This window comes from Apis florea, unplaced genomic scaffold (genome assembly GCF_048593485.1).
Source record: "Apis florea isolate Af1SG1 unplaced genomic scaffold, ASM4859348v1 contig_3078_pilon, whole genome shotgun sequence".
Lineage (NCBI taxonomy): Eukaryota > Metazoa > Arthropoda > Insecta > Hymenoptera > Apidae > Apis > Apis florea.
Genome location: NW_028256702.1, coordinates 1,964,803 through 1,990,953, shown reverse-complemented (window position 1 = coordinate 1,990,953; position 26,151 = coordinate 1,964,803). Strand labels below are relative to the sequence as shown.

The following is a 26,151-nucleotide window of genomic DNA, read 5'->3' as shown; positions in this document are numbered from 1 at the left end:
AATAATTATCTATTAACTTTTCTCTAATTTTGAAACAAATACAATAATGTTTTAAAATTTTTGAATACGAAAATATGTATATTAAACAATTATTATAAACAAAAAAATATTCTATTCAGACAATTTTAAAAATGAAATAGAAAAATATATTGATCTATACATATATTTAACAAGTTTTTATACAATTCGAATATTTTATATTGATTATTTTAACAAATGAAATTACTGAAATTGAATAAATATTAAGTAGTGATTTCTTGAGAATCTTTAATAGTAATAATATGATTTTTTGTAATAAACAGTAAAAATAGTAATAAACATTTCGAAATTGATCAACAGTCATATATATAGAAAAAAATTATTTAAAATCTTGTTCTTTATAACATATTTGAAATTCATCAAAATTTATGAGAATGTCGCATATTGATAGTCTAACTTGTTTATTCATTTTATTAAAAAAATTCATACAATTTTTTATTTTCTTCAAGAATACAATTACTTTTTAATTATCATTTTTTAATTTCTTAAAATATTTATGATATATATTATTATATTTTGATGAAGGAAGAAAACGATTATAAATATCATAAATTTCTTTCACTAATTTTATATTTATAATAATGAATATGAAAAGATTTTATTATAGCACTGGAATTTTTATTATAATAAATTATACATTCGAAATATTTATGATTTAAAAAACTTCTTAATATTGAATAATAATGAAATAAAATCAAATCCATCATCTGTTGTATTGAATAATAAATATCAAATAACAATAAAATATTAAAATATCCTTTCTAATTTTCAAAATTAATAAATTTCATTTTTAGATCTTTAGTATTTAAAGTTAGTTTCACTCATATCATAAATTATAATTATAAGTGCAAAGTATTCTTAAAATAGAAATTTTTTTTTAATTTTCCGCTTTCTAAAATTATAAATATAAGCTATTATAATAAGATTTTTCTCGCGCATTATAATCTTAATTTTGTTTTCTAAATAGCTTTATTATTTAGTTAATATTATTTACATATTTTCCTTGATTATTTATAATAATTTTTCTATTGTAATATTAATTTTTTAAAGTCTGTTATAATTCATACTTTCGCTCACTTCCTTAATTTATTTCCTTTTTCTCTTTTCAAATGATTTTTAACAGAACGAAGGAAATAATAATAAAAAAAAGCAAAGTCTATTATTACTACATTAATTTTAATAATATTCTTGTTTCACTACGACATATATAGTTTATAAAATGAAGTTCAATTTCTTCTAATTTATCTGTTTCTATTTATTTCGAGAGAAACTTGGACAAAAATAGTATATTACAAAAATATTTTAAATATTGTTACATATTATTTAAATTTATGAGCTTTAAAAAGTTGAAAATATGTAATTTTTATGTGAAATGTCAGAGATTTCAAAAATTATTACATAAAAATTTCCATATAAAAATTATATTGAATAATTTTATAAATTATGTATTTTTTGTAATTTTATTATATTGGAAAAGAATTAATCCTATTATATTCGATGTTCTATCGAACACAGTATTTTAATTTATTTATATGCTTTATAAATTTTAATAACATTATATTTACAAAACAAAAAACTATTTTTATTATTAAAAAAATTCTTATTAATAATAATTGGTAAAAAAGAACTTTTTAAAAGTTTTTAAAAAATTTAAATCTAAATGGGTTAAACTCAAATAAGGCATTTTTATTTTAAATAAAATAAATATGTTATACATTTTTTAATCTAAGAAAATAAATATATTATATATTAAAGATTTTTATTAAGTTCACATTTTATATAAGCTTCTTTCGGCAATAAAAAAGAAAAAACAGAATTATAATATATTAATTATATATTGATAGGACACATTTAAAAGATTGATTCTAAAATGAAAAATTAAAATTTAAATTTGCGTTAGAAGAAGAAGAATATATAAATAATTTTTTAAAAAGTTTAAAATCATTGTATTAATAAATATTAACAAATATTATTTACATAATAAATTTTACATATGAAATAAGACATTTAAAAATATTTTCTTGCAAAATCTACTTTAAAAATTGCAAGCAAGAAAAATTCTTTTTATAAGGAATTAATTTAACCTTTTATTTTTCGGTATTTTGAAAATGAAGTAGTTTCTAAATACAGTGAATACCAACGCGCTGATTCATATAGTTAAATTAATATTATTATATCGTGATGAGTCAGACTCGGTTAAAGATGCTATACACGATGGAAATAAACGATTTTATAATCTTTAACAACATAATTTAATTAACAACATACTTTCTTTCAATTTCTTTAAGAAATTACTATGAGAATATAAGAAGTAAGAAGAGAGTATAAAATTATATGTAACACACTTAATTTCAAGGATTTGCTTAGATCTCGTATATGAAAAGAGATATTTAATAAAAATCAAAACAGGAATAAAAATATTATTCATTAATTTTGAAATTGTATGCTTATTTTTCAATACATTTATCTTATTTAAGAATATAAATTTTCCCCAATGCGAGACATATTTTCTCATTTCATCATTAAACTATTCTGAATTCAAAATTATTTATAATGAAATGAATGTTGTTAAAGCTTTTTTAAAAATAAAAGATGAAAGAAACTAAAAATCATAAGACGTATTTAAATATCGAGAATAGTACATCAATGATATATTGCATTTATTGTTGTAAAATATATTTACTATTTATAAACAACTTGAAATTGAAAAATAATCTATGCAATAATGATAAATATGCAAAATATGCATTTTGTTTTGCATATTTGTAAAAGAAGAATGTAACTATATTTTGATAGCATAAAATATTCTTTTATCTTACATTCAACAATCGATTTTCGTATGTTTTCAATTTATATAGAATTTTAGATTTTTGATAAACTCAATTACATTTCAGAAATAAAGACCATTAAGAATAGTTATGTCATTAAATGTGCGTTAACGATTCTAAAGTTCATTGAAATACGACATTGAATCGTACGTTAAGTTAAATTTAAACTTTTATATAGTTACGTGGTCACTATATAATGAAATAGATATATATAGTGCCCGTTTAAATACCAATGTGCCGGATATGCGCATTGTAATTCTTGTAGGTTAGTGATTTTATTCCAGGAATATAGCTCGGGCTCGAAACTCGAAATATTAGACAAGGAGAGACAATGCAATGATATAGCGAGAACAAGTGAGAAAGATATAATAGGTCAAGCAGCGGCCAGTCGAGATCGTGTAAAACAAGTACTTTAAATAAATGTAGCAAACGTTATGAAATAATATATTTAAAATTGCAAAAATTTTTATAATTTTCATTTTATCTTTCTAAAAATATTAACAATGGATTAGTAAGTTATATTATGTAGAGTATTTTTCATTACTTTTCGTTATATTTTCTTCAATATAGAATAGAAAAAAAAAAATGTTTTAAGTAAATTTATTTATACAGGAAAATTTATTTGCCTGCAGATATATTTTCATTTTTATACAAAAAATAAAATTAAAAAGAAGTTATTTTTTATTATTTAATTTTTAATTTGAAAAAATATCCTTTAAATTTCTGTACTCAAGTCTATCTTTTTATTATATATTAAAAATAAAAATTATTTATATATAATTCTATAATAATTCTATAATAATTATATAATATATATTATTATTATTTAATATTATTATTTATTGATAAAAAATTTATACGATTAAATTAGTAATATGAATCTATTATTAAAAATAAGAAAATAAATAAAAAATATAAGAAATAAATATCAACTAATATCACTTATAATGAATGAAATCAATTTTTAAAATTTCGGTATTATTTTCGTTTTTTAAGATACAACTTTTAATAATGAGATAAAATCAAATTTTAAATTATAAATATTAAGATAATTATCTACAATATTAAGATATTATTTTATCAAGATATTAAGATATGCTGTTATGAAAAGTATTTTTACGCAAAATTGTACATGAAACATAAATTGTTCTATATACGATTTATTATTATCCTAAATACAAACAAATTTTTATCAAAATGAGAATTTTCAAAATAGATGAATTTCCTTATAAGTCGTCGTGAATATTTTTGTGACTGACTATAAGCTCATTAGCATGATAAAGCGATAATATGCGTTGAAATATATACATGTTTTGTACGTCTTATGAAAAATATTTACAGGCTATTTTAAAATGGGAATACGGGCATTAATGTGACACCATTGTGATTGTCATATGTTAACGCGTTATTCGTTGTCATATTAATAAAGATTGGATGATCGATGTGTTTTATTAAAATAAATCTTAGTAAATATATATAAATTTAATTTCATAAATAATAAAAAATAAATTTTATGTGGATTTAACAATTTAACAATATTATTTTTATAATCATCTCTTCTCAATATATCTTTATCGATATATCATAAAGATCATAAAAAAATTATTATCTTTCAATTTAAGTATTTTATACATAAAACATATTTTTAACATTTTTTTAAAGGCTATAAATAATAAATTATTGATGTGAATTTATAATATCATATATCAAAAGGAATTTTAAGGAATGATAAATTCAATAAATGCTTAATTCACAAGCAAGAGATATCAATAAGCCACCAAGATTATGTGATTTAACTCTGTTAGATTTCTCATCATTGGAATTATTTGAAAAATAAAATTGACGTTAATAATAATTGAAAAATAATTGATGAGACAAAAAATAATTACCATTGATAAAATAGAATCATTATTTAAAAATATAATAAAAAATCAAAATTCTAAATATTTCTAAATATCATGAAATTTTAATATAAAAACTTAAAATATTTTAAATGATTTATATTTAATTTCGACTCAAAATATGCCATTCAATTTAATTTAAATTCTATATCTTAATATATTTATGAAATATCTTTAAATTCTTAAAATTAAACAAATAAGCACAAAAGTTAATATACAAAAATGTTGATTATGAAATATACAACAAAAATATACAAAGAATATTAGTTAACAATTATTTATTAAATTATAAGCAATTTAAGTTAGATAAAATGAAGTGGAAATGGAATATGAAACAATTTTGAGTATGACAGAGAGAGCTATCTTATCTTTATCTGTGTTTTGTCTTATTTAATGCAAACTTAAATTATTTGTAATTTAATAAATATTTATTAACTAATTATTTTTGTATTTATTTCAGAATCGAAAGTCTCAAAAGATATCCCTGAATATATCGTATATTTTTATTGACTTATAAATAACATTTAATTTTAATTATAAATAATATAATTATATACAATATTGCAAATCAATTTTTTATGGATCGCGATTCTTCAAGCGATTAAAAAATTATTAATTATTATGTAATGTTATATAATCTTTACTATTATTATTTTTATCAATTTTTTAATTTTTTATATTATTACACAATTATTTTAAATTGTAACTCAAGTGAAATATGAAAATCATTCAAAATATCTGTTATCAATATCTTATAACAAAATAATTAACAAGATATCATTCAAATTATATTTTTTCAACTTATAGTTTCAAACAATGAATATTATTTAATAATGCAAAATTTTAAAAAGTTACTGATGTTTCGAGCGATCAATTTATATTTATATTTTTTCGACCAAACGAAATGATAATAACAGAAATATTGCTGAAATGTTTTTATAAATAAATAAATGTATTTTAGCTTACTTGTGGCAGTGCAATAACGATATTAGCATTCCCTTCGCCTCTGTAAACACAGTCCTCGATGGAGAATGTCGATGAAAGAGGGGAAGTTGTCCGGGAATCGCCATCGAAACTTCCGGTGGAAGTGGTCATCGATTCTGGAGGAAAGGCAGTGGTCGCCACAGGATTTCCTTCGTTGATTTTCATTGTTTTATCTTTATCCCTGCGAAAAGAAATAAAAAATTCTCATTGAAAAAAACTCGTATCTCTCGGATACACTTAATTAACAAGATTTAAAAACAAATTGCTGCGTTGAAAAAAAAAAAATTTAAATTTAAACCTTTTGATGTTAATAATTATACGCTCGAGACGTAAAATAATATCGTTCTACAGTTAGTTGCTGCAGTTAGATTCTGCACAAGAATGCGAGAATCCAAAAATGTCTCGATGCTGGGGATAGGTCGGGATTAGGGTTGCTGGGACAAGCCCGAGACTATTGGAAGAGTGGGAGAAAGTGGTGGTGGTAATAGAAAGAAATAACGGGTGTTCCATTGTATTGTATCGTATGGGCAAAATTTTTGTCATTTAATAATGACAATAAAATGTAAATGGAACACCCGTTATTTCTAAATTCCACCACTATTGCTTTCTCATTATTTTTCCAATGATCAAGGTTATCTCGGCAATTCTGGTCGTGATTCTGCAAATTTCGAGATTTCTGAAATGTTCCCAATTTCTGAGAAATGTTGAATGATTCAAAAGTGTCGGAATTTTTTCGATATTTTTACGAGTTTTAAATTTTCAATTTTTGATTTTTCAAATTTTATTTTATAAAACTTGTTCAAATACAAAAATTATAAAAAAAGAGGATTATCCTTTTTTTTGGATTTTATAATATTATTATCAACATGTATTAAATTGATTACTTATATTAACTAAAGAAATAAATAATCGTAAATTTTGCAAGATGGAATTTGACAATGTTCCAAAATATAAAAACTCTCAAACAGCATTTGAATTCTTAGAAATTCTTAAAATTATCTTAAAAAATCTTGATACTTTCAAGAATTTCAGATTTAGAAAAAAATTTTAATCTCCCAAAAAAGAATCTTAATTTGTCTCGACATTATCAAATTACATTACTTTGATATGTAAATATCAATTATTTGTTAACAAATTAAATATTTATAAATAAAATAATTAATACATGTTAAATAGTTTCAATATTTTATTCAAATACTTATAAAAGAGAAGGAAATATCATATTTGTAAACTAAAGATTTATATATTTTTAAATGGAATTAAAAAGTTTACACATATATTATTATATACATATATAGAATATCAATATATTTGTAGGATATATTCTAAAAGTCAAAACACAATAAATACAAAAATTAGTATACAAAAATATCGATTAAGCCTTACTTATTATAAGTTATAAGTAATTGAAGTTTATGTTAAACGAAACGAGACGAAAAGAGATTGAGATTGTTCTGTCCTCATTATACATTGTTACATCTCGCTTCATTTAACGCAAATTTAAATTGCTAATAATAAAATAAATAAAATCGACATTTTTGTATATGTTTTGGTTTCTAAAATCGATTCTTCAAAATTGTTCTACGAATATATGTTTAATATCTTAAAATAAATAATGAAATTAACACTATTAAATCTATTTTATTTAACAGTGAACAAATTCTCCAACTATGAAATTAAAACGTAATTAATTTTGTGAATTAATTTTTAGTTTAGTGTTGTAAATATAAATATAATATATGGTAATTAGAAATTTTGTATATATAATAATTATAAATAGAATAACAGATTTAGAATAAAAGATCTTTAATAAGAAATAAATAATTCATGAAATTTAAAATATTGAGACTTAAAAATGCGTTCATTGAATATTTCTAATTGACAAGATAAGTTCATTAAATAGATAAATGTATTGTAATTTTAATATTCATTTTTTTTTATACATATTAAAAATAATTAGTATACTTTATAAGTAAATTATGAATATATATTCATTTTTAAACATTATAAAATAATAAACATTATAATATATATTGTGTTTACATATATATATATGTGCATTAAACTAGAAAGGTAAAATAAGATATTATTAAACTTATTAATTATAATTGAATTATATAATTCATTGAAAATATTTCTATAAATATGTTATTATTTATATAATATATCTTAATGAATATAATATAACTTAAAGAATAGTATTTTAAAAAATAATACTAATTGCCATTATATTATATTGTCTATCAATTACAATTATAAGAAATAATAAAATTCTATTAATAATGATAAATTAAAAACTATTTACATTAAATAACATATATTTGGTAACAATTATTATAATTATTCTAGGAAATCTAATATAATTTTAAACAAAATTAATCGAAGTTGGCTTCTTTCCTTTATGTTAGTATTTTTTAAGTAAATGCATATAAACATACAGTAACTGGAAAAAAAATATAAGTATATTTATTTAGAAATAATGCTAGAAAATAATGGAATCATATTAATTCATTAATTTCTTGTTCTACATCAGTGTGATATTCTATTTTTTATTCACTACATTAATATAATGTAACATTGATTTTCATATTTATGATTTGTGAAATTGTTTCATTCTGCAATGAATTTATTTCTGTTTTAAGTTATAAACGATAACAAAAAAATAAAAGTGAATTATATTTATTTATTATATAAGAAATAACAAAATTTTATTAGTTATTTAATAAAATGAAGTGTGATTGCTATGAAATTTTTATATAAATATAAAACTTTTATTTTCTCAGGAACAAAAAAAACATTTCATTTAAACAGCAATATTTATTCTGCTATGAAAGAATTAAAGTTGTAACAAATAAATTTCTCGTTAAATCAGTAGATACGTATAAGAATTAATGAAAGTCAATGTAAATCAAGTCAATTATTTTTTTATGCGCAAATATCAGTCGATACAGTTTCTTGATACATTTATGCGTGTAATTCAGAATGAAAAAACAATTATGTAATATTGTTGCTTGTATCAGTTGTGAATTGTTAATCGATTCGAAATCAATTTAGAATTTTACGTTCCAGATTAAACTATCATTGACCTTTGAGTTAACACGATGATTGCCATCAATACTACACTGTGTACCCAGATATAAAATCTCTATTTTATTTAATAATAAGATTTGTCTCATTAATTAACTCGATACCTTTTAATTTACAATTTTTTTATATAAATATATAAAATATATAAAAATATATATTATAATCACTATAAATAAAAATAACATAATAAAAAGTATAATATATAAAGTTATGAACAAATAAATTTACATTAAATGTAGCGAGACAAGAGTATAATGCAACGGAGATATAATAAAAATAAAGTTTTCATTCTTTTTCTGTTCGTCTTAATTGAAATTTTTACAAATCTTTACATTTATTTTAATCTTCAAAAATATCCTACGAATATATTAATAATATATACTGATTAAAATACTATTTGAAATAATTGGGGGGAGGTCAGTACAAGAAATTATACCATAAAATCTTTTTAGTATCTAGTTATAATTTCTTGATTCATATCTATGTAACAAAATTCCTATCTATATATAACAATTATTTTCTTTTACATTTATTCATTTTTATTTCTATGCAAAATAAATATTTAAAATACAAATTATTTTATAAAAACCTACCAATGAAAAGAAAAAAAAACAAATTAATTAAATTATGTTTCGAAAATTGTTTCAGTTTCATTAAATTTTGAAAAATATTTCAATCTTATGTTCTTCTCGTTCTATATAAAAGACTAATAAAAATAATAATCGTAAGATAATATACACGTAAATATTTTAATAAATAAAATCATATTATTTCAATTATATTTATCGTTAAAAACTAACATTAATATTTCACCGCGAGCCTATAATATCACTCTCCTTGAGGTAAACGTAACCGTCCAAAAATTCAATTGGAAAAGAGGTCGGCACACGTATTGTCGTATACAAAAATTTGAAAGATGGCCCTCAGATCGAGCGTGCAGGCGAAACAGCGACGTGCAAACGGTTGTACTCGCAGCAAATAATAGCACGACGCGACGCGACGACCCGAGGAGAGTGGAGCTCGAGACTGCAGACGGGAAGTACGTGGCAATCCGCATCCGTCTCCCTGCTGAGAGAAAACTGAACGATAGTACGTATATACCGAACGGATAATAATGCCACTTTTAACGTCATGCTAAATAAAACTGGTATGGTCGCTGGCTCGAAAGATTAACGATATATGAACCTTCGAGGGTGGTGGATTATTCTTAACCAACAACTTGATATTTTTGTCCACGCCTCTGCGTGCATTACGTTATTTATATTAAAATAATCTTTGTCATCGATACATGGATACGAGAAAATTAGCGACGCTGTGCACTATTTTTTTAGAAATTAAAGAAATATATATTGAATTTTGGGCATTGCGTTATATATTGTAAAATTGTTACGTGATTGTTAATATTTTTTACATAAAGTTCGAATAAGTTTAGATGTAGAGGAGATAATAGCAATACGAGATAGGGTAGGAATATAAGATAAAATCTATTTTAATGGTAATAATTTTAATAATGATTATAGTTCAAATATTGTGACAACTAAAACATTCTTCGGTAGGAATTTGTTAATATTTTGTTTAATGGACGTTTTATGTTTCGGTTGTTATAGAAAGTTTCTATACGCATGCCTATTAAAGTGAAATTTACTTTATTTTGTTATTTTTAAAGAAATAGAGAAAGTAAGTTATATTGTAACAATTGTAATTTTAATATAATGACGATTTGAAGTATTGAAGTGTTTTTGATTATGATGATAAGAGAAAGTAGAAAATTGTATAAATAAATATGAGGTGATTGATTGATAGCAATGCAATTAAAATTTTTCGAAGATTTTAAATACGAATTATAAATACAATGCCTATCATAACTTAAAGTTATTATAGGTTGAGAAAATATAATTTATACGTAGAATTATTGCAAAACAAAATAAATTATTCGTGTAATTATATATATATTTATTATTATATTCGATGCTATTATACTTGGATATCAATAAAATTTTTCTATTAATGACTTAACATAGTTTCATAACTTATTTCTCTCAAAAATAATAATTATCTAACTAAATTAACATATTGATATCTGAATTTTTACTTTATAATATTTGTATTTATGAAAACATATAACTTATATATTTCTTACATTTTTTCTATTTATTATTATTATTTTTTTTTTTATACCATTACAAGAATAAAACGAATTTCATAATTATACTCTCTACATATTAATTTGCTTACACATTTGTTGTAACAATTTATAATTCAAAAATTATGATTTTAGGAAAAATGACTTTAAATGATTTAAATTGTTTTAAGAGTATATTATATTAAGATGTTACATTAAAATTCACTTATAAGATTCTATCAAGAACAAAGAATAACTTCTTTTATATCAATTTTTGAAATATGTCATTACAAATTTTGAAGTATGTTATTGTAGCAAATGTACAATAATAAATATATATAGCAATTTTTCAGAATAATACTTCTATAATTATTGATAAGTAATTAATTAATGTAAAAATAAAATTTACATGAATCTTTATTTATCTTAAACAAATTGTAAAATTTATTTAATTAACTAATCTTTTCACTATCATACATCACACATACGTAACACATTAATTACAGAACGTTAAATAGATATGTTTCAATTTTCTTCATGATAAATATATGATATCTTTATTTATTTTTATTACAGATATTTCAATATCATAACCAATGATAAATTATTGATTTGGCAATATTTTATTTTAAAACTTTTTTCTCCATTGATAAAAATTATACATATTTATTATGATGATTTTGGACTGTGCAAGTTATGTTAAATATAATTGTGGCAATAACAAAAAGTTAATATAATTATAAAGTAAAAGAAGAAAAATAGAATCATTATTAAAATTAAGAAAAAAATCTGTATTTATATTTAAAATTTCGAATTTTAGATATAATTTTAATACCTTATGAATTGTGTATACATAACTAAATATTAAAACAAACGATAAAAGTCTAAAAAAATTATTAAATCTATTAGATTCTTGCATCTCTTCTTATTTATGATTTGCATAACAATCATAAAAGAATAGTTTGTTTAATCTTAAGTACATAAATTCCTATGGCTTCTGGCTAATATTTTTTGAATAATGAAAGACAAATTGCATTTACATATTTTGCAAATCCTTTCACAATATTAGAGCCTCAATATTTTTATAGAAAAGGAATAAAATATGTGTTTTCCACAGTGACAAAATAACGGTGCACAAAAAGACAAATAACAACTAACTGTTTTCGTTTCCTTTCCCTCAATTCTTTACAGTTTCGAATATTATTTTCCTTTGAGAAATTTAATAGGTGGAAAATTACACGAGCAATTGGATGGTTCGCCGTTTATGTCACACCATTTCTTTACCTTCCAGGGATGCAATTAAAAATAACGTTATTTCACGCCTGGACATCAATGCCTGGTAGCGCTCAAATTTCCACCAATGTCCACTCTTACAGCGAATGATGAATGATTCAAACAGGCGAACCTGCTTTCTCTCCTGTTATATTTACGAAATGTATTTTAGCAAAAGATTCGTGTCTCCTGGCTAGCATTGTGGCGCCTTACCGTTATCTTATGTAACTTCCTTTTATAGAACAACATAAGTGCTTACAAGTTTCTCATATTGAAACGTCCATTTCTCTTGAGTAAACGATTTCTTTTTTCATTTTTTATATTATATTATATATTTCATTCGAAATAATGTGAAATCGAAATATGATAGAAGTAATTGGAAAATCGTACGAATTTTTTTGTTATAATTAAACGAAATTTTTAAATACAAATGTTTATTACGTAAAAAAAAAAAAAAAAATACATATTTTATAAAAGAAATATAAATGCTATTTAGAGTAAAATAATTTTTCCAGGATCAATTTCAAATAGAAGTTATGAAACTGATTTTATGTTCTAATTTTCAATTAGTAATATTAAGTACAAGATACATTAACAATTGTTTTTATTTGTTTTTAATTGAAAAATCACATATTATATTATATATAATATTTTTAAATTATATTTTTAAACTATAATTTATTAACATTTTATCAAAAAGTAATAATTTTTTCAAAATACAATACGTTAATATGATTACGTTTTTGTGATAAGATATTATATGAGTCGTCATGAGTTCTTAACTCTTGGATTAAATAATTCGATTTTTTATGAAATAGATGGTCTACCATAAAAATATAAATAATAACTAAACTAATAAATTTTTCTAGAATCATATTTATAATATAAGGAATATAAAAAAAATACATTTAGAAGATAATAGATGAAAGAGACATTGTTAGAAATAGTTCAGAATAGGTGTCAATGCAGTATTCAGAATATTCTAGTTTCTATATTAAGAAAAGGAATAAAAAATTATGATTTTTTAGAGAAAAAAATTAGAATCTTCTTCATTGCATTGAAGAGAAATTAAAAAATTTGACTTATAAGACTTATAGCATATGTTTCTTCAAATATACATTTAAAAATTTAAAAGAGTAAAACTAATCTTTGAAATTTTTCAAATTTCTTTTTATTATCGAATTATATACAACAAAACATTGAAAATTTTAATTTCGTTTTACAACCTGGCTAGATTCAAGTGTATGTAACAGTTTATATTTTCATCCTTTTTAATGAGATGTTTTTACTAATATTAATTAATTTATTATTTTTATTTATTAATTATTTGTAAATTATTTCTTTTAATACACGTGTTTGCAAATCCATAATTTATATTAATAATGTTAAAGTTTCTCGAAAGCAATGTATATAATAAATTTATATTTACAGATATATAAACTATTTCTATGTCTAAAATTTTTTATATAACAACAATTGATCTATTTATATCAAATTTAATTTTCAATATTAATTTAATATTATAACTTACTTATAAAGTAATATAAAATTAAATTTGCAATTTTAATTATACATAATATATAACTAATTTTTATCAAAATTCATTAATTCATTAAATATATTTTACATGATAAAAGATATTGTCTTGAAAATAATAAGAAATGATTTTTTCGTATCAATGTATAAAAGAAAAATAACAAATAAAATAATTCAATTTAATTAATTAATTTTACAATTTTAACAAATTGTTATATCATTATAAAAATAAATATGTCTTTTAATCTAAAACATTTATATTGAAAATTATATTAAAATATATTATCAGTCTAAATTAGAATTCTTATTATCCGAATACTCATAGTACTTGTTGTAAATTTATTCAATTCGAGAATATATCTCCTCAATACCTATATAATTACATAATTATATTAATATATGTAATATATAAATTTATCATATATTATTTAATTATTATTTAATAAAATGAAAATGATTTTAAATTGTTACGATATCAAAATGATGCGTTTCACATTTAAGTGAAAAATACAATAAAAGTAGATTGCATTGTAAGTGTTCTGAGAATTTTGCTCTTTAGTGAAAATGAGAAATAATAAGCTTGAGTAAAAACATTGTCGTTTGATTGTTCACTTGAACGCCAATACAATTGCATGGTGGGGACGATCTCTGCGATTGCTATTATTGTCAGACATTATTATATAATGTACGAAGTGCATCATAATTAATATTTATGAAATATTGCTAGTTAAACGATAAATTTATTATCATTTTATATGTAAGCACATCAATCTTCGATTGTTTCTTATCATTTCTCTTTAACATTAACGAGAAATTATATTATTTTGTATCATTGAATGAAAATATTGTATAATGTAGAAAAATAATTATTATTCCGCTATTAATTATTGATTTATTTACACATTTATTATTAACTATTTGTTGCTAATAAAATTCTATTTTTTATTTTTTAGATAATCGCAAAACGTGGAGGAATAATTTGAATCAATGAGAATGCAAAGATGAAAATTCGAAGAACAACTTTTTGAGAATATAAAATTTATAATATTATTTTAATTTTATTTTGGAATAACGAATATTTTTCTGTGCAAATATTTTTTCAAATATAAGTTAAAAATAAAGTTGTTAATGATATTAATAATCAAGAACTATTAAACTATGATGCTCTATATAATTGATCATAATAATGTTTGATTAATATTTATCTTAAATATTTTATATGAAATGTGTTCTTATATAAAATTATAAATAATTAATATTTTTAATTAATATTTACAATGATATTTTACTGCTTTGAAAATAAAACATTATATATAGTGAACAATTTTATAAAAAATATAAAATAAAAATTAAATAATCAGATAATGAAAAAATTTTTAAAATAAAAAATAGAAAATATACATAATGCATATTTATTATTATTACACTATTAGATAATTATTAGATACAAGTAAAATTTTTATTGATATATCGCTTATTTATTATAAAAAATAAATTAAATGTAAAAGATTAAATTATTTCTGTTAATTATAATTGGACATTTCAAAATATGATTATATTAATAATTATTGATAATTGATATTGATAATTGATTTCTAACACAAGCAAGAATATATTATTTTCTCAAATTTTTTAAAAAAATTCTATCAAAAACTAATTTTAACAATAGACCTATTATAATAGAATAATTGTATTTATGTAATTTTGCGTTTTATTGTTATATAATATTAATCAAAACTGAATAATGAAAATAATATTGTATAAATTTTTGAAATTCTGGTATTCTTTTCTATAATTACAATATTAAAAATGTGATATAGTTTTATTGAATAAAAAAAAAAAAATTAAAAATGAAATATATGTATTATTCTTTATTTTTCTTAACAAATTGTATTATTATATTAATCTTTTTTCGATGTTATTTTCTTTATTCCATTATATTTAAAGTACAAGTCAATATATCTGATATATTTGATGTCGAAGATTCTGGTATACCAGATTATTGGAATTCTGTTGTATAATTTATATTCCATATATAATTTTTTTCTATTTCTCAAAAGTTAACCATTGTTATAATTAAACACATCGATAAATTCATCGGCGAATAATATATTTAAAAGAAAGATATTCACTGTAACGTCATGATTATTGAAACAGTTGTTTTGTAGCTTGATAATGTCATATTATTAAAGATACTGTAAACACCAAATAAATTAGAATAGGAAGTTCATTTTATTCTTCAGATATTATGATTTATTTCGTAATATGGTTTGAAAAAATAGTATTTCAAGAATCACGATGTGATGAAAATTCAGATTTTTTTCATTCATATTTGAGTAAAGTAGATAAAAAACTTAAGATGAGTCTAGAGATTAAAACAAAAGTTGATATATAAAAATATTTATTGAAAATTATTTTTTAAAGGAAATGGAGGGAAAACGTTGTAAAGATATTCTATTGTCATTTCTTCACTTTATCTGATGCGAAATTAAATTGCTTAATAATTTCAGAAATAAATGAATTCAATGAATTATTTTTGCATCTCAACTTTTTTAATTTCTAAAATCATTTTTTCCCTATTCGTTCAAATATTCTTTACATACTTTGTTTTTAAATGAAATTCAATTTTTCCATAAATAGATCAATTGATAAATATTATATTTAGATTTAAAAAAACAAAATTAAAATAATGTTATTTTAATAAATATTTTAAAATAAAAAAATCTGCAAATTAATTAAAAAAAATATATTGTCTTAAGATTGAAAAATATCATAGATTTTTAAAAACGTGAAAAAAAACGTAAGAAATATTATAATAAAATAGAATAATAACCATAAGTATATTAATAATAACATTTATTAGTATTATATTTGCTAATAATAACAATAGTAATAATAATTATAATATGCAAATATTATATACTTATGATATTATATACAAATGTATCTTATGCTTGTTTAAACAAATTTATCACATTTTACGATGAACTGGACAATTGGCTTTTATTCGAATTAAACTACTATTTTCAGAAGCTATTTTCTACTGATCAAACATTATAGCTTCATAACTATGTTATAACGTTGACATTTCAAGGAGAAATATCGATCGTTTCAATAAAACCTCTTATCGAAATTTTCACACAATTAAACGAAGTCAGAATGGTCAACGAACGAAGATAGAGCACGGACTTTAATAATTCCTCAACACGTATCATATCACGTGCCATTTTTTTTATCAATCATAATGAGAATCGAAACGTTTCTGATAACAGTTATTCCATTTTTTTACATATACTACGATTGACCGTGGCGACCTGTGGCGCATCATTATATTCCACTCACTCAGGCAGGAAACGATGAGTCATAGAAATGAAGTCACTTCGATAATAAAAAGGTCCGTGAACCATACACGTCGACTTTCGAAATCTCTGATGAGCGTAATTCTACGTGTGTGAAAATTCGTAATGCAAACATCGATAGAATATTCGAAATACAAATGAATCGAGGGAATACAATACTTCAAATGATAAATGTTTGTAATATAATCTGAGCGATAAGTATATGAAATAATATCAATAAATTTTTTTGATTGATCCAAGAAAAATATACAAAGCGTAGTTAAGACTTAAGTGATGATACTTGAGATGATTTCAAGAGACTTTTTTCTTTGCAAAAATTCTTGTTTCGGCCTTATTAATAACATTTGCCAATCATAAATTTGTCGTGCAGCTGTGGCATTAAATATAAACGACTCTCTAACAATAAATTTGATCAAATAATGGAAATTCGATGACTCAAGCATATATCACTACAAGTTTATTTACTTTGTAATTAGTCAGCACTTTAATAAAGTCGAATCTTCGTAAAAAAAAGTTACTTCTTGAAATCATTTCAAGAATTATCAGTTAAAAATTTAAGTTTTATCTTTTAACTTCTGGAATATTCTACATGAATGGAATGTCATTAAATTTTTTAGTAATTTTATTATTTTTCTTCTTTATCAATTTTTCAATAAAAAATTTAATTAAAATTTGTATAATTTATTTAAATTCTTTGATGTATATTGTATATTATTTAAAATATATAAAATAATGTATATTGTTAATATAATAAAATAATGTATATTATTTAAAATAAAAAATCTAATTATAAATTTAAATTATAAATTTAAAGTTTTTTATAATATAAAATTCATAAACATTTTTAATAAATGAATAAAAATTTTCATACATTACTTTATAAGAAAATCAATTTATTTCTAAAATTCTGATTTTAATAAAAATTTATTATATATCTTATATAAAACATAATATATTACATGCAATTTCTTCTTTAACAAAAAATTTCTTTGATGCATGAAATTCAATTTTCAAATGTTTATTAATAATTTTTTTATTTTTTCAATATAAATTTGAGAATATTTTACGTAATGGAATAATAAAATATATTTATAAAATAGAATTTTACCATATTTCTTATTATTATAAAATTATATTTAAAAAACGAAAAAACACCAAAATATTAAAAAATATTAAAAATTTATTTCATTCTTCGAAATGATATTTCGCTAATAAAAAAATTGTTCCGTATATTGGAACAGGATGTTAATATATTCGATGAAATATTTTTTAAATTTTTTAATTTGAAAGACCGGAACAAAATATAAAAAAATGTTTTGAAGTTTATTTATTAAATTATTAACAATATAAGTTTGTGAAATAAAACAAATATGATAAGTATAGAGCTATCTCTATCTTCGTGTAACGCAAACATCAATTGCTAATAACTTAATAAATAAACCGATATTTTTGTATGCAAATTTTTCTATGAAATTCCTATGAAATCCATTATTTTCTATTTATAATGCTTTTTATAAAAAAGAATTACTATTCAATAACAGAACTCTCATAAAATATATGAAGATTTTTGTGATCGACTGTATGCCAATATATAATAACAATAACCGACAAATAAACAAAGCATTGAACTTCTTCGATTTAATAATTTTCACAAACATAAATTTCCAGATTTTGAATTATTGTACAAGAACATGTTTATAGAAAAGTTTTCGATTTATCGTTCGAAACACTGCCTGTCGCTGATCGTAAACTCGTTACGAGCTAAAAAACTCAATGGTAGCGACGATGCCTAGACGATAATCTCGTTACAAGGCCAGTTATCTCGTTATACGCTTCGTTCGAAACCTGAAAGACGGAAAGAGCATCGCCATTGTGTGTATTTAGCTAGTGCGTCGAACGTATAAAAAGTGCGACACGAGCATCAAGTGCACGTGCACGTAAAAGGTGCACGTTTTTGTTTGCACGTGCACGTTTTCCGTTTCCACTACAGATCCGTGTTGTGTATTACATAGGATCACGTTCGGTCGGGCATGAACCAACGACTTTACGTCATAAATTTCATAATTGATATATCGTATATCGAGTTGGCTTTTAAACTCGAAAGAGTTTTTAAAATTGCACGGAAAGATGACGCATTGCTTCGAAGATGATAAAAGCGTAACGTAGGACAGATCTGGTAATAACACTTTGATATTGGAATAAAGTATTACGTTAGCAATAATAAAATTTTTATACGAAAATATTACTTATTTGTTTGACGTTATTGAGTCGCAACAGTTTCGTTCTATGTCAAATAATACTTATTATTTATAGAAGATGAGACAAAGTGTAACTTTATTTAAACGTAATTTTAAAACATTGTTAAAAAATTAAAGAGTTTATCGAATTAAATTATGATAATAAATGAAATTAAAAATAATTTTATTTATGTATAAGAAAGTTTTAAAATTAATAGACTTTTTTATGGAATTAAGAGTTTATATCAAAATCATGATAAACACAAATTATTTTTTGATGCATCTTTCATATATGGCTTGGTTCAATGCATTGCATTAATTTTTCATTTGGTATTAAACGAACAAAGCGATATTTTTTATCGAATTTTCTCTATTACAATCATCTTTAACTACATTTTTAAAATTATAATTAATTATAAATTTTGATTAATGAGCCAAGTAATAATATTACTTTTAAAAAATCTAGATTAAATAAAAAAAAAATCATTAAAAAATCTTTAAATCAATAAGAAAAAATTAATTTAGGAAATTGAAAATTTATTTTGTTTATTATATACATCTATTGTATATTTATATATATATATAATAACATATATATTGATATGGATGAATATACTTTAAATAATATTATTTATTATATATTGAAAAAATTATATATTTGTATTAATATTTATATTACATATATTTTGAGATATTTAACACGTTATATTCGTTTCTTTATTACTACCGCATCCAATAAAAAAAAAAATATTTGAATACAAATGAATTTTTGTAAATTAAAAGATTTTTTTTATATTAAATTTTTACTATTTATTTACATAGTATTCAATAATATTGGTAATCTGCCCATACATTTGATTCTATCAATTCATAACGCTACAGTTTACATTGAGAAAAAATAAAATATAAAAATTTAATTGTTTTATAAGCCAAAAAAAAAAAACTTTTGTTATTATTGGCTATAGAGCTTGAATTTAAAAAAAATTCAAAACTTAAAATTTTTCAAGTTAATTAATTCTTATTTTCTTAATAAAAAATAAATATACTTTAGAAAAAAAAAGTGTAAATATTTTGAGAATTTGAAAAGTTTCAAAATTTCATGAAATAAATAAGAATAAACTTTGCAAATTTAAAATTTATTTATGTATATTTTTTTATTTATTCCTAATAGCATTCATGTATATTACAAATGCAAGTTAAATTTGTTTAAAATTTTAGTACGTTTAGAAATATTATAGAAAATAATATAACTAATTTAACTCAAAATATCAAACCTGAAAAAATTTAAAATAATCTGAAAATATTTCTATAAGCAAATATTGTTTATTTAATAATTTATCAAATATTATCAAAAATATAAAGTATAAATTTTAATACAAAAAAAAAATCTTATATTTAATTCGTATATGCATAAATTCAACTTTTTATATCTTATTATAGCTATTATGTGATTTTAATACATTATATATTATAAAATGTTAAAATTAGAAATTACTTTTAGTAATAATTTTAATGAAATACTTATTTTAAAATACTATTACTACTTCTAAAGAAAGTTTATTTGCAATATTCAGCATCAAGTAAAATAAAAAAATTTATAATTACATAGTTTAAAAATCTCTTTTCTCCAATCGTGTAAAATATAATATTTAAAATTCAATATTTGAAAATGTACACATTATTAAATTTTTAAATATGTTTAAGTAAATACAAAATACTTTCGTTTCAATTTTTTCAATACACTGATTAGATTTTGATAATTGATTGTTGTTAATTTTAAATATATTGTTATTACAATATATTTAAAAATTACAAAATAAATAAGAACAAGAGAGAGAAAACAGTTGAAAAAAGTAAAAACAACAAATTGTAAAATAAAAATATGACTTTTGTAAACCAAATTATATAGTTTCGGTTTTATTTAAAGAAATCATATTTCAAATGCATTAATTAAAATTTATCTACATAACATTGATAATCAAGTAGAAATGGAAGAACTGAAGGAGAGAAAAGATTTGGATATGATCACGAGTTAAATACATAAGTAAGTACATGGGTATATGCTGACAGCATTATATCTGGTGTTATTAACCTGATAACACACTTCCTCTTTACTAACATCTCTATAAAAAACATCTACTTGAATCTATTCGAACAAGTACTGCTACAAATACATGATAAAAATAAAGTAATTTAAATAGAGAAATCGATAATAATTTTTTTTAATAAAAAATAAATTAAATAATCATTAAATGTTGATGTTATTTTGAAAATCATAAATAAGCAATAAATCCTGTAAATAAATGATATAGGATAAAAAAAAAAATAAATATTTTTATATTAACATATAATATTTCTTATATAAAAGATTTATAAAAGAAAATGTTAAGATTTTCTATAAATAATATTTTAAATAAATAAAAAATATAATATGAATAATATATTTAATATTATTAAAAAAAAATAAATCTAAATAGATTCTTTTAGATTTTCTTTTGATTATTTTTTATGTTATTGGTCTTCTTTAAGTATTCTGTATATACGCGTGAAATTAATTTTCTAATAATTATAAAATATATTTTATCGTTTGTATTTTGCTCCATTTCAGTCTCCATATACTTTTATTATATTTAACGAAAGTTAGATATAAAGTTTCATTTCCTTTGCATCAATCGTGGTTTAGAAATTTCTATATGAACTTATATAGTTATATAGTACAGGTTAATGAAATATATATATATATACGTCTATATATAAATATCTATATTTATGATAGTATTATATTCAGGGAACACTTTTGAAGAATCGATTCTAGAGATTAAAACAAACATAGAATCTGATATACAAAAATATCAATTAAAATTATTTATTAAATTATAGATAAATTGCAGATGTTTAAAATTTATATGTAGAAAAATATATAAAATACACACGATTTATAAAAAATCTGTTTTGAAATTTCTTCTTCATTTTTTTAATCACGATCATAAAAAATATTCACTTTGCATAAATATCCACAATCTAATTATGAGTAATTTTTATTCTATTCGCACAATATTTCTTACGTAAACTTAAATTACTTATAACTTAATAAATTGAAGCTTCAATTTTTGTTACAACTTTTGTGTTAGTTTTGGCATCTAGAATCAACAATATTAAAGGTGTTCCACGATTTATCTTGTACCCACGTATATAAGATGAATGTATTGAATATGGAACAATGCAAGAACATGTGTTCATACATCATATGTTTCCCTACTCGATAGCACTGTTTGCAAATATATCCACAGAGACTCGATTTAGATACATGAATAGTAGATACGTTAGTCTGAAATCCCGAAGGATGTCGTAAATTAGGATTTTCTCTTAATCTATGATCACTCTCCATCTAGCGTTTCCTGTTTCCGTGTTTGGCATTATTTCGAACGTCTATGCTTGTACATTCTGTCCTATCAATTTTCTACATCCGTGTTTCTCCAATTTGCTTTTTTTATTTAACACCAGTTACTAAATAATAAAAAAATATTCGTTAATTTTTTTTACTTGCCACGTGTATATATACACGTGTACTTACATGCAAGGCTACAACATGTAATATGATACTTGAAATGGGGACTAATCCTGCTTAAAGTTGACATTCGTTTAACATGATTAAAGACAAGCTGTTAGTTGAAGATGAGGCTGACAGATATGGTCGCAACAAGATAACAGCGACTTATAAAAGTGTCAAAAGAGATTCAAAATACTTGTTTAAATTAATTTACAATCACAAAAATTTTCATAAACTTATTATATTACATTTTATCTGATCTTAAGATTGTACTGTCAAATCTAACGAAAATTTCAAATGAAACTTTATATATAAAACAATCTTTTTTTTTCTTTAATCGAATATCATTTCGAAGAAGTCAATATTTTTTTTACATTCAAACTTCTAAAAGATTACAAATTTCTTTTAAATAAGTTGCAATAAAATAAAAGTTTATTTTCACTTAAATTATTTGTGATATATCCAAATGCATCATTTTACTTTTATAACTTGAATTTACAAGAATTGAACTTTTACAAGTCGAAATTTATCTCTATATTTCTATTTGCTTCTTCTGTTATTCGAAGTTTATAATTGTGCCATAAGGTCATTCGATATTGTCTCAATCTTTTTTTGCAATCGTCCGTGTTTCAAACAAAAATCTTTGATAGAAAGTATTCTTTAGAATCCTTGTTATCTTTCTATATCTGTCGCTTGTTTCTCTTGCGTCAATCGTTAAGATTACAGATTGAATTTTCCTTTGTTTGATTTCCATTAAAATTGAAGAATTATTGATCCTTTATGTATAGCTTATATGTTGATTTTTCGTTCGTTAAAAATCTCTTTTATTCGATAAAATTTTGATAAATCAAAACTTCTATAATATCAATTCTTCTTTTCGAGTTATAACTTTATATATAATGGTATGAGATAGAAAACTTTTCATATATATAAATATTCAACTTTTGTACCATGCTCTATCATCCTGTTGTAAAAGTATTTCTAAGCGAATTCATTAATTCAAAACATAAAAAAATAATGGAAACTTAAGATTTAATTTCAGCCTTTCAAAGAGATTTCCTGACAAAAAAAAACTTTTTTACGTATATACTTATTACTTGGCTCACAGATACAATATATAATTTTCAGAATTAAAATTTAGAAATAATTGAATTTATTTATAAGATAGTGTATAAAGACTTTTGTAATTACAACAATACATATATTTAATGATCATTATAGAGAGAGATAGTGAAAACAGTAGAGAATTAAAGTAAACTTATTATTGCGAGTGTGGATATAAGTGTACAAATAAAGTAACAGAAATTCTGAGTAAGTAAACATCTGACACCTCGACAAAGGAGTGTTTGATACAAAGTCAATATACTAAGTACTTGTAAAGATGGATTTACTGATTTACACTTGATAATTATCCCCATGTTATATTGCGATTATTATCCAGTGATGCAACACGATGTCACGATTTTACTCTATGCCAATTATTGTGCTTTTGTGCTGTTGTACTTGTATATATATATATATATATATATATATATATATATATATATATATATATATATATAGTATGTATCTATAGATTCTTATTAATGAAAAAGACATCAGTTTTTCTTACGAAATAAATAAACAAAAAATGATACTTTCTATACAAATTAGCTTATAATTGGATATCGTGTCATTTAATGATGATGGAAAATCAATGAATTGATCAATCATATATTTTTTGAATTCTATTTTGAGAGACGACGACACAATGCTTCGTTTACACTGTTTCGTATACTTTACGAAATAATGATATAACACAAGAACATTAATTACATAACAAATGTAGACGAGTCATAATGCATTTCTCAATAAGGAGAAAAAATATATTTATTTATCATTTTTCTTTAATATTGTTGGTTTTTACTTATTCCATGATCCAAATATTTGTATTGTTTTCAAAATGTTTTTAATTTCTTCAATTAAATTGGATACATTGTAATAACATTAAATTAAACTGAATTTAATTATCTATTCATATTTTTTTTTATTGTTTTTTATAGAAATCGATTTATAATTAACAAATGTATATCAAAATCATGATTATATAATATTGTATTAGTATTCATAGTAAAATATCAATATAATAAAATTTTTATTTTGAATTATCCTATATATGTATCTATTCTTATATTTATAATTTAATATGTGAACAGATAATTAAATTTAGTTTAATTTAATGCAATATATCTAATGAAGAAGTTAAAAATATTTTGAAAACAATGCAAACATTTGAATCATTGAATAAGTAAAAATCAACAATATTAAAGAAACTTTTTTTAAAATAAAATATAGTATATTTTGTTAACATAATTTTTAATAGATTAGATTGCTTAAAACATAAAAAAATATCAAAAAAATATATAGTCAATAATTTTTATAAAAAATTGATATTTTCATTATTTTATGTTATAAATTTTTAAAATGTCCCAATATTTTTTTGATACGAAAAGTAATTGTGACTTCGTTTAATTTTTAACATTATTTTATTACAACAAGTTAGTTGAATAAATTACATAGATTTGATTGAAAATACAATAAACATTTTATCGAAAGAAACAAAATTAAAATTATTTTTTTTATAATTAATATATATTATAATAAATAATTAAAGTTATGTGTTCGAATATTTTTGTAAATAATTTATATTATTAATATTTATATTATTGTAGTTATTTATTCTTAAATGTTTTATAGATTTGAAATTAGCCATTTTATATACGACAATTTAATATTTATGTATAAAACCGTTCTAAAAGATTGGAATAGAAATTAATAATATAATATGATTTTAATCTCATCGATAATAAATATATAATTAAATAAAAATACTTTATAAATTAATATTTTAATAGATAATATCTATATATATATATAAAATATTATGTACGATATTTATGATATCTGGAGTATTTAATACTTATTCAATTTTTATATGCATGTATAATTTATTCGCAAATAAAATTTTTAAAAAAAGCTAAAATTAACCAAAATATCGATTGGGAGTTTGTATTTAAGTTATAAGTAATTTAATTTTATATTAGATTATGTAAAATGAAGACAGAGTGATTCAACTGATCGATAGACATTATCATATCGCAGTGTCACTTGTCTACCAGGCCTCTCAACGAAAACTTTAAAAAGGATGTGCTCATATATCATTTTAGATACATGATTAACTCTACTAAATTTTAATG

The 26,151-nt window shown here is 21.0% G+C and overlaps 1 protein-coding gene and 1 long non-coding RNA gene across 11 annotated transcripts in view; one reads left to right on the top strand and one right to left on the bottom strand.

Annotated features, from left to right (window-relative positions):
• Nucleotides 1-26,151, bottom strand: part of Ipk1 (Inositol phosphate kinase 1) — a 262,505-nt gene that overhangs the window by 45,746 nt on the left and 190,608 nt on the right. For 9 of the 10 annotated variants that reach the window (XM_086908379.1, XM_086908381.1, XM_086908378.1 and 6 more), the window contains one exon: nt 5,735-5,933. In XM_086908379.1, coding sequence (XP_086764505.1) covers nt 5,735-5,917 — 183 coding nt within the window. In that variant the 5' untranslated portion in view covers nt 5,918-5,933. Of the gene's footprint in view, nt 1-5,734; nt 5,934-9,639; nt 9,908-26,151 lie in introns of those variants that run through there. The other variant, XM_012491270.3, reaches the window with a different exon arrangement.
• LOC147657572 (uncharacterized) lies at nt 9,848-15,625 on the top strand. Its single transcript, XR_015292165.1, has 2 exons — nt 9,848-9,928; nt 14,723-15,625. It is a non-coding gene; the product is annotated as an uncharacterized LOC147657572 (long non-coding RNA).